Source organism: Impatiens glandulifera, chromosome 1 (assembly GCF_907164915.1).
Source record: "Impatiens glandulifera chromosome 1, dImpGla2.1, whole genome shotgun sequence".
Classification (NCBI taxonomy): Eukaryota; Viridiplantae; Streptophyta; class Magnoliopsida; order Ericales; family Balsaminaceae; genus Impatiens; species Impatiens glandulifera.
In genome coordinates, this window is record NC_061862.1 from 148779049 (window position 1) to 148790358 (window position 11310).

General features: G+C 26.3%; 1 protein-coding gene across 1 annotated transcript; it reads left to right on the plus strand.

Moving 5' to 3' along the window:
• Nucleotides 1-7095: 7095 nt before the first annotated feature.
• Nucleotides 7096-10096, plus strand: LOC124914630 (protein NRT1/ PTR FAMILY 5.6-like). The gene is made up of 3 exons (XM_047455224.1): nt 7096-7322; nt 8271-9048; nt 9124-10096. Exons 1-3 carry the CDS (start codon nt 7160-7162, stop codon nt 9980-9982), a joined length of 1800 nt encoding a protein of 599 aa, XP_047311180.1. The 5' UTR covers nt 7096-7159; the 3' UTR covers nt 9983-10096.
• The last annotated feature ends 1214 nt before the right edge of the window (nt 10097-11310 follow it).

Genomic DNA, 11310 nt, shown 5'->3' on the forward strand with positions numbered 1-11310 from the left:
TGAGGTATGAAGACTATAATTTATGATCATGATAATAGAAGTTATTGCAACTTTGATGACATTGACAAATAAAATTTAATTAAAATGTAACATTTTATATGAAGTATGAAAAAACCTTTTTGTTACTCTTGACCCAAAACAATTGTCCATTTATTAGTATTGTATTTCTGAGATAAAAAACAATTATATACAAAATAAATTGTTATGGTTAATAAATAATATGTAAAGAATATGAAAAAAATTAATAAATCATTCAAAAATCAAAAACCGCTTGAAATGTTTTTTTTCTTTTTTACACTATTGTCTTGTATGATCAATGATGACTAGAGTCATAAATATGAATATTACAAATCTGATAAGTTTGACTATTATTAACTATTGCACTGCAATAAAATAACAGATGAAAATCAATTTCTATCTACTTACAACACATTAAAGATTCACAATAAAAAAATAATCCATTAAAATAATGAAATCTTACAGGCACTCTAATATCAAGCTTTTTTCAAGAAGATGGTCCTCTTCTAATAACTTCTCCATCAGAACATGATATCAATGACAAACACTATAATGTGTATCCTCTCCTTAACCGTTGCATTTATTTTTTTTAAAAAAATACCCAAAACTTATCTTTTTCTATTAAGTTGTTTGAATTATTAAAACATAATTACACTCGTTTGTATTTATAATTTATTAATCGAAATATTAAAATATATTTTATTTTAAAAAAATAAATTTATTTTATCATTATATATTAATACTCTTTAAATTTTTAATCAAAAAATTATATTTTTTTCAAAATCACATCAATTATTATTTTTTAAATAATACAACCGAACAAAGACAATAATTTTTTCAATCTTTCAATTTATTAAAAAATATATTTTACTTTAATTTTATAAAATTTTAAATATAAAAATATTTATATTAATTGACCAATTTAAAATTTAAATAAGTACTTATTTTTTGTCATTGAATAATATTTATAAAAAAACTAATAAAACCCCCCAACATCAAACAAGCCCTAAATGTTCCGATTAGATCTTATTCATTACATTTGGTCCCCTCTGGCCTCTTAAATTTCTGGTAATATATATAAGTATCCATTATCGGAGCCATATTTTGACTTTTGGATTCGAATTAATTAGAAACTTTATGAGATGGTTTGATATTGACATTTTTTTAAGATTATTTTTAGTTTATTTTCTATCATATAAGATAAAAAAAAATTCCAAAAAAATGCAATATAAACAACCCGATCTCATTCAAATAATAACCCAACATCAAACAAGCTATTGTTTTTTTAAGGATGTTTATTTGGAAATCGAATTTTGAATGGTACGCCCTATATGGCACATATTATCGAAATTTTAATAATTTGAGATTTTTTACTAAATGGACAAAACAATTGTTTTCTTATTATATGTATTATGTTTTTTTATTTAATTTGACACATTTATAGATGAAACGATGCTTTTGAATGATTTTTACGTATTATTTTTAAATTTAATATTATTTGAGATTTAAACATTTTAATTTGGTGGGAAGTTGCTAAAATAATGTAGGATAAGAAAATGATTTGAAAAAAAAATCAAATAATATGTTTGGTATTTATTGACTTAATTAATGTTCAACTTAGATCTTATTTATTGACTTTGGTCCCCTCTGCCCTCTTACATTTCTGGTGATATATAAGTCCCATTATCCAAGCCATTTTCACTTTCGGTTCGGAATTAAATATAAACTTTATGGTTTGATATTGACTCTTTTTTTTTTATTATTAGTAAGAAAGTTTTAGTTTATTTTTTTATCATATAAGATTTTTTTTTCTTACAAAGAATGCAATATAAACACCCCCATCTCATCCAAATAACCAACATGTTGTTGCTGTTGTTTTTTTTTGGAAAAATATATGAAATAAAATTTGGTTCAATTATTATTTTGGGATCGAATTTTGAATTATGTGCCCCATATATAGAATGATTTATCGAAATTTTAATAATTTGAGATTTTTTATAAATGGAAAAAACAATTATCTTCTTATTATATATTATGTTTTTAATTAATTTGGCACGTTTATAAATAAAATTATATTTATAAACGTTTTGTACATATTATTTTTAAGTTGAGTATTTTTTGAGATTTACGCATTTTAATTTGTAAAGAGTGATTATAAAATGTATGATCTAAAAAATGATCGGGAAAAAGAAATCGAATAGAAATATATTTGATATTTATTTATTTTACAGAATTTCAAAATGATATAATTTTGTGTTCAGTTTAACCATTTGAATACTCTAAAAAGATGTGATGTGAATGAATAGTTAAATTTTTGAAAAAAAAAAGATAATTGTTATTTCTTTTTACAAATTTAATAAATTAGTTTTAAAAAAAATATTACGTTAAAGTAAAAAAAACGTACAAGTTCTTTTGTTTGAAAAAAATTTTAAATAACTAAAATTGTGATAGTTATAGCACAATATGACACAATTTAAAGTTCAAAACTCAATCGGTGAAAACGACCCAAATTTGAATCTCAGGGCCAATAAAATTTAGATTATTGAAAATTTTTATAAGATAAATTACCATAATGTATAAATTTAATTAAAATATAATAATTAAATTTTTATTTTTATTAATTAATTAAGTGATTTGCCTTAAATCTAAAAAAAGTTAAGATTAAACCATTTCATAGAGTTTGTTTGATATTTGATTTCCTTTTATTAAAAGTTAGTATATCACATTTTTTTAATAATTCAATATGTCAATTAAAATACAAAAACACTCTTAATGCATAATTGTTTGGATAAGTGTTATTTTAATAACCAGTTGGACTATTATTTTGATATGGAGTTATTAAAAGTTTGGGTTATTTTATCAAATCTTAATGTGGGTTAATATTTAATAATTTTCTCTGTAAAAATAAATATAAAATATTTTAACATTTTAATTAATAAAATGATAAGTAATATTTGTATATTATTTTGGTGAGTTATTTATTTAATTTTATAGTTTTTTAATTTTAAATAATAAACAATATATAAATTAAACAAATTAAAAACCTAAATAATTTATTTTTCATCTATCAATCTTTTTTTATAAAAGAAATCCAAATAAAAATATCAAAAAATAACTCAACATCAAAGAAACTCTGGATTATATATGTCTAAGAGCTCGTTTTCCATGATTTTTATGGAAAAAAATATTGTTCAATGATTTTGATGATTTTTATGGAAAAAAAAATATTGTTCGAATACGAATATTATAAATAAATTTTTATAAAATTATTTTAATATTCTGATTAATAAATAAAGCGATCTGATAACTAAGAAAAGAATGATGCGTTTGAATTTGGAGTAAAAACTAATCAAATGATCTCTAAATGCTTCTTTTGATTTTGATTTTTTTTTAGATTTGATAATTAAATTATTTTTATAAAATGAGTTATTTGATTATTAGTGTTAGGGGTGTAAACGAGTCAAAATGCTTGTGAGTAGCTTGTGAGTAGTTCGGTCAAATCTCGACTCGAACTCGGTTTGACCGAGCTCAAGTCGAGTTCGAATAGCTCGATTATAAAATCGAGCTCGATCTTTACATTTGTTGTTCGAGTAACTCGTTATATATTATATATAATATATTATATATATTTTCATATATATATAATTAATTTCCTTATGCCTTTTAAGATTTTCATTCTCAAATTCTCTATCTCTACTCCTTTCATTCTTAAACAATCAAACTCATCTCTTTCTTTTCTCCTTCCATTCTCGTTTTCTCCTCCTTCCATTCCGAACAACCAAACTCATCTTTCTCTTCTCCTTTTATTATCATACCGTCAAATCTCTCTATCTCTCTTCCCTTTTCATTTTCAAACGGTCAAACCTCTCTATCTCTTCTCTTTTCTCCATCATTTATATTCTTTCTTTATCAAAAAAAACTTTGAAACATCTATTTTTTATTCTAATATTAACGGAATAATTTTTTCATTATCTTGCGCCCTTCATTATTTCATATTTCGAATCTTATAAAATTTGAAGATCACTATCTATATGACTAATGCATAATATTGACAACTTTTAATATTTATGATGAAGTTTCATTTATAATTTTTAAATAAGATGTTTGTGATTGAATGATTATCTTTAAATTATATGATGGGATTTATATTTTTTATTTTTAAATAATATTGTGATTATATATGTGTAGTTTGTTAAATATATATTATATTATGTTTGAAATATTATTTAGTTATAAAATTTAATTCTAATTAAAAATTTTAATTTCCGAGTTCGAATCGAGTCGAGTTCGAGTATAAATTTTGGTACTCGATCGAGTTTTTGTAAATATCTTAAAGAATAACTTAAAATTATAAAAATTGTCCAAAGTGAAGAATCGAAATCAGACGTAAATACAAATATATCAAACAAAACCCTTAAGCATGCAAAGTCAAATGAGGATACATATATGATATGCTTTTCTTCTTATAGTTATCATCAACGTAACACGTGTGATATGTGTGTGGACCTAATACTCAATTTTCTTCATCCATTATAGCCGAAATTTAAAAAATAAATAAATAAAGTATTGTGAGTGAAAATTTATTCTACGGGATATAGTCCAATTAGACGAGTAAGAATATATATTTATTTATTTATTTATTTATTTAATCGTTCTTCTTTCACCCAAATAAGAAAATGGGATTGATTCCTTATGTCGATTTTAAAGACTTGTGATTTTAGTACACATTTAATTAAAACTGATATATATAGTTGAAAGAGATTTTAGTTTTATTTATTTAAAATAATCAATACTTTTCAGCAATTAAGATAGCTTTTCTTAGTTCATTTTAGTTGGTTAGATATATATAGATAGATCTGAATCCATTTTTCTATTTTGAATTTTGATGTTTAAATTCAGATGGGTTATTAGATGCTTTTATTTATTACAATATATAATCAATACTTTTAATTAACTATTGAATAGGACCCAACCACATCAATTAAATCAGATATTTTTGGTTCAATTGAGTTGGTTTTAATACTTTTAATAAATTTGACCCAACCACATAAATATAGATTTATTTTTTTTTCAATTTAGAGCTGGTTTGATATTGAGTTTTTTTTTTAATTGAAAATTCAATATTTTCTTCATTTTATTTTATCTATTATATCACTTTTTTTTATTCATCCAAATATCAAAATATTTTTTATTTAATCTTTCTATTTTATCTATTTAAAGGGTAAAATGATTATTAAACTTAAAAAAATATTTTCTTAAAACATATTATGTGAAACAAGAAATTTATTCAAAAACCCAGATAAAACCTATAGAAGTAGGGGTGGCAATTTGAAACCGCCCCGCTGAAACCGAGCCGAATCGAACCGATTAGTATGGTTTTTCCCCGCTTTGACTGGGGATCGGGGCGGATCGGGGAAAACCCGAAATATGTTGACCGGGGTTCGGGGCGGGGATGGTATTTACATGCACCGAACCGATCCCCGAACCGAACCGAACCGATAAAATATAATTATATTTATTTAATAAAAATATATTAATTAATGAAATCATTAATTAATGTCATCATTACTTTTCTTTTTTTCATTGAAAATCTTTTTATCTTCCATCCTCTACACACGCTATCTTTAATACACAATGTCTCTAATTATTTTTTACTTTTTATCTCTTCATCTTCTTTATTCTACATACATGATCCATGATTCTCTCTTGAATCTTGAAGGTGTTTTCAGTTTGAAGGTTAGTTAAACTCTTTGCTAATATTATTTTACTGTTTTTTACTAATCAATATAAACAAAATGGCATCACGTCTTTTTGTAGGGTGTTTTCTATATTCGTCTTTGTCTTTCACAATCTTTGTTACGTCTTCTCTCGACTTGACGATGATATTTTCGATTTTATTTAAATATGTAATATATATAATAATACTTCATTTTATTTATTAATATATTTTTTATTAATACAGAATGTGATCCTAACCATAACCATTGAAGAATGAAGATGAAGAATGAAGATGAAGAATGAAGATGAAGAATGGAGATTTAATTTGATTGAAGAATGAAGATGAAAAATGGAGATTTAGTCTAATTAGAATTTTTGTTATATTTTGAAACATTATTATTATTGGAAGTTTATTTGTTTCGGTATATAATACATTAAAATTATTATTATTGAATGTTATTTTTGTTTGGTATTTAATATTTTGATAATTTATAACTCTAAATATATGAATTATTTTATTTTATTTTATTATTTATATTTTAAATTTAAATTGTTATTCGGTTTCGGTGCACCGCGGGGAAACCCCGTACCCGATCGGGGCGGGGATGGTTTATATTTAAAAACCAAATTGGGAATCGGGGCGGGGATCGGGGCGGGGTGGGTAAATTCGGGGCGGTGATGGTATTGTCATTCACCGAACCGAACCGCCCCATTGTCATCCCTATATAGAAGACATGAATTAATTTTTTATTTTGATGTTTAAATTCTTGGGTTTAGTGTGTTTATTTTTAACTTTCACATCATGTATTAAAATTAAAATATAAATAGTATTGTAAAAATTTAATCAAATAAGATTTTATTTTCATAATTTTTATATAACAACCCAATTGTAATAATTTAATACAAGAAATGATAGGTAAAGGAAATTTGAGAAAAAAAATAGAATAAAAAATGACGTTATATCATTTCATTAAACTAAATGTGAAGAAAGAATATAAAAAGTTTTTCAGAAAGTTGCCAAATTTTTTCTCTCTTATTCTCTGTCCAAATTTAATGATTGATGTTTCTCTTAATAAAAATAATAATTAAGAATATAAATTATCTACCCCAATAATTGTAAACAAAACCTCATTAACCACTTCCTAGTTTGCCCCAAGTGTAAAAGGGAGACATGCATCTTTGATGGCATTTTTGTCAATTGTCAATAGGTTTTCATTTTAGTGGCGTTTGTGGTTTGTGGTGGGGGTGGCTAGCCAATAATGGAATGAAGAATTATCTCTTCTTCTTCCTTCTCCATTTCTAATTCTATATATATTAGAACCAAACAGAACTCACCCACGCAGAAAATCAAGATACTCTTCCTCTCTCTGCCTCTTCCTCTCTCTCTCACACACATAGAGAAACACAGTGATCATTTGAAAAAATGGAAAAAGGGAAGAAGAAAGAAGAGATGATGAATTATATGGTTCAAGATGATGAGGAAAGGGAAGAAGAGAAATGGGTTTATGATTCTTCTTTAGATCATAAAGGGAGACTTCCTTCAAGAAACTCTACTGGTACCTGGAAGGCTGCGTTATTCATCATCGGTAATATCCACTTTTTAATTCTGACACTTGATAATAAAAAAATATCCATACTTTATTGTCAAATCTTTTATATATTATCCTACTTAAATTCGATTTCTAAAAATTGGTATACTTTTGCTTAGTTAATTAGGGACCATAGTATTGTAAAGCTCCACTTATAATCATATTTGTGGTTAGAATTTGAGATTTGTTAATTTGGGTTGTTTTAGAAGATGGGTTTGAATTTGAAATTTGACATATGAGGTTTTAACTTTTTAACTTATCACTATTTAACTTTGCAAACTCATTTTACTTATTTTTTTTTAATTAAAATAGCATTTTTTCCAATTTTTTCAATTATTATTGGATATTTACACATTTGGTAAGACATTTTGACAATTTTAAACGTATATATTTTGAAAAAATACTTCATTTAAAATTAAAATACATCCAAATTGTTAAACTAAATTTATGTTGTTAGGAAACTTTTTGAAAAAAAATAAATAACAAACTATCACAGACTTTCATTTTTGTTTCATATGACACATTTTTTTTCACCAAACTAATTTTAACATATTAGAATGCTTAAATCTCGAAAATAATGTTCAATTTACTTATAATTGTAATTCAATCAAAAACAAAATTGATACATTAAAATAAGTTAACTGGGGTATTGTCTATTTGAAAAAAAAAAAAAAACTAACAAATCTTGATAGTCTAAGTTCATATGACATAATTTAATATTCAATCCTCATCTTAATAAAAATAAAAATAAAAACAAAAAAAATAACTCAAATTCAAGCATGCAAGTGATCCATCATTAAAGAAAACTAGAGTAGATTAACAAAAAGTTGAAAATCTCACTTTTTCTTTCTTTTACAATGCACTAACAAAAAGCATTAAATGACTAGCTAGATTATTTGAAAAGCTTTATTTTGGGTCTTTAATGGTGTGTGGGCCTTCATGCAGTAATTGAGTTCAGTGAACGGTTGAGTTACTTTGGAATCGCGACCAGTCTCATAATTTACCTTACCAAAGTTATCCATCAAGATCTCAAAACAGCTGCAAAGAATTGCAATTACTGGTCTGGTGTCACCACTTTGATGCCACTCTTGGGTGGTTTCTTGGCTGATTCATATCTTGGCCGATTCTACACTGTTCTTCTTTCCTCCATTGTTTATCTCTTGGGTTTAACTCTGTTGACATTATCAAGGGTAGTACCGAGTTTGAAGCCATGCAATGAAAACACTGATCCTTCTTCTTGCCAAGATCATTCTACAAAGATTCATGTGATAGTTTTCTTCATTTCGATTTACTTAATCTCTATTGGGACAGGAGGACATAAACCAGCTCTTGAAAGCTTTGGTGCAGACCAATTTGATGATGACCACCCTCTTGAAAGAAGGCATAAGATGTCTTTTTTCAACTGGTGGAACTTTGGTCTTTGTTGTGGTCTTTTGTTTGGTGTCACGGTTGTTGTTTATGTGCAAGATCATTTCAGTTGGGCTCTTGCCGACATCATTCTTACATCTACTATGGCTTTTAGTTTAGTCATTTTCATTGTTGGAAGACCGTTTTACCGTTATAGAAAGACCAAGGGAAGTCCTTTAATTCCCATGCTTCATGTTCTTGTGGCTGCTTATAAAAAGAGAAAGCTTCCATACCCAGAAAACCATAATCAACTTTATGAAATCTCTAAGTTGCCTAAAGAACAGGGGAGACTCCTCTGTTATACACACAGATTCAAGTAAGTAAGATTATTTTCAAAAAATTGCAAACCATGACTTTGATTCTATGATCCATCTTAATGTTCTTTTTTCAGGTTTCTTGATAAGGCAGCAATCATGGAAGAAGACAATCAACAACAGCAAATGAATCCATGGAGATTAACAACAGTTACAAGGGTTGAGGAGTTAAAGCAAATTCTAAGCATGATCCCAATTTGGCTAGCGACGCTACCTTTCGGTATTTGCGTGGCGCAAACAGCGACGTTCTTCGTCAAACAAGGCGCGACTCTCGACCGAAAGATTGGAGGCGGAGGCTTCGTCATGCCTGCTGCGTCGGTCTACGCGATCGTGGCGATTGGAATGATTGTTTCGGTTGTAATCTACGATAGAATCCTAGTACCAATCATGAGACGAGTTACGGGGAATGAAAGAGGGATCAAGATCCTTAAAAGAATCGGGGTTGGAATGATATTCTCAATGGCATCGATGGTTGTGGCAGCTTTGGTGGAGTCGAAAAGACTTAATCTAGTTAAGAAAGATGGCGCGAAAGGAGCGAGTTCCATGAGTGTATGGTGGTTGGCTCCTCAGTTTCTCATAATGGGGTTGGGAGATGGATTCACTATAGTAGGGCTTCAAGAGTACTTTTATGATCAAGTTCCGGATTCGATGAGGAGCTTGGGAATCGCGTTTTATCTAAGTGTGATCGGGGCGGGGAATTTTCTAAGTAGTATTCTAATAACGGTTGTGGATAATTTGAGCAAGAAGAGTGGAGGAAAGAGTTGGTTCGGTAAAGATTTGAATAATAGTCGTTTGGATAATTTCTTTTGGCTATTGGCGGGAATGAGCGCATTGAATCTATGCATTTACGTTCCGTTGGCGAACCGATATATTTATAAGAGCGTGCAGGGAAGGTCTGGGACCGTGGCTATGGCTGTGGCTGATTGCGACGAATAGTTAAGACCGAGGTGGTTTTCGGTTAGGTTATGTATTGTTGGTGTTTAATTTCTAGTTGTAGTATTGTATAATCTTTTTCATAAAAAGAATTATTCAATCTTCTTACTTGTTGAATTGTATTGTTTTATGTTTCATAGTAATTCCCATTAAGTCTAATTATCATTGAAATCATAAGTACTAAATTTGGACCATTGCATGGGTTAACTAAAATAGTTAGTAATTTCTAAATCAATAATTTAATTAAACTTTTAGTTTAAAGTAATATTGAACCTGCTTAAAAATAACCTAGTTCCAAAAGTTTGAACTGAGTTTGGATATGGCTGAAAAATTGAACAAATATTTTCAAAATAGGAGTTTATGGTTAAATTTATTAAAATAGTCTAGTTGGATGAGAATATCTTTAAAATTTATTTTATTTATTTATAAATTTATTTTTGCATATTATTACTTTTTTAAAATAATAATTATTTTGTATTCAATAAATTTGTAACAAAATGATAATACTTCTACAACATTCTTTTATATATATATTAATATTGTTTTATATTAATTTTTTAAAATATCTGTAATAAGAAAAGGTTGTATGTTTAATTAAACGTGTAATTTTTATTCAAACTGTTTTTACACATTTGGTTAAATCGCATTTGAATGTCTTAATCAAGATAAACTAATTATAACATCTTTGGAACAATAACAAACAAGCTAACAACAATCCTTTTACTTAACATTTCTGAAAAAGAGTTTGTTTTCTTGTTTTTCGATTATTAAAATAAATTGATTCATTATTAATAATATCAAAATATTAAATAAATTTTATAGCATAAAATATTGTATAAGATAGAGATCAATATTTATTAAAACTAAAATCCATTTAGTCATTACTTTATCTTGATAAATATTATTAATGTTATTTAGTTTTTGTTAAAAGTACTATCATAATCTAAAACTTTAATAATAATAAAAAATAAAAAAATTGTTATACATTTTTTATACTATTAAAATTTGATTTTAATTATTAATATATATGTATAATTAAAATAGTAAAATTAGAACAAATTAATGAAAGCAAGATAAATTAAGCAAGTGAGTCTTCTTAGTATATAGTAAAATTTGATTTGATTTAATATATATAATTAAAATAGTAAAATTAAAACAAATAAATGAAAGCAAAATAAATAAAGCAAGTGAGTCTCACCTTTTATCTTATCTTACTTTTTTTTTATTTGATTATCTCACTCTCTCATCGTCTTTGGAAAATATGATTCCAAAAATGTTCAAATTTGAGTGAGCGACGAAGTTACACATTAAAAAAAAATAGACTAAATTTA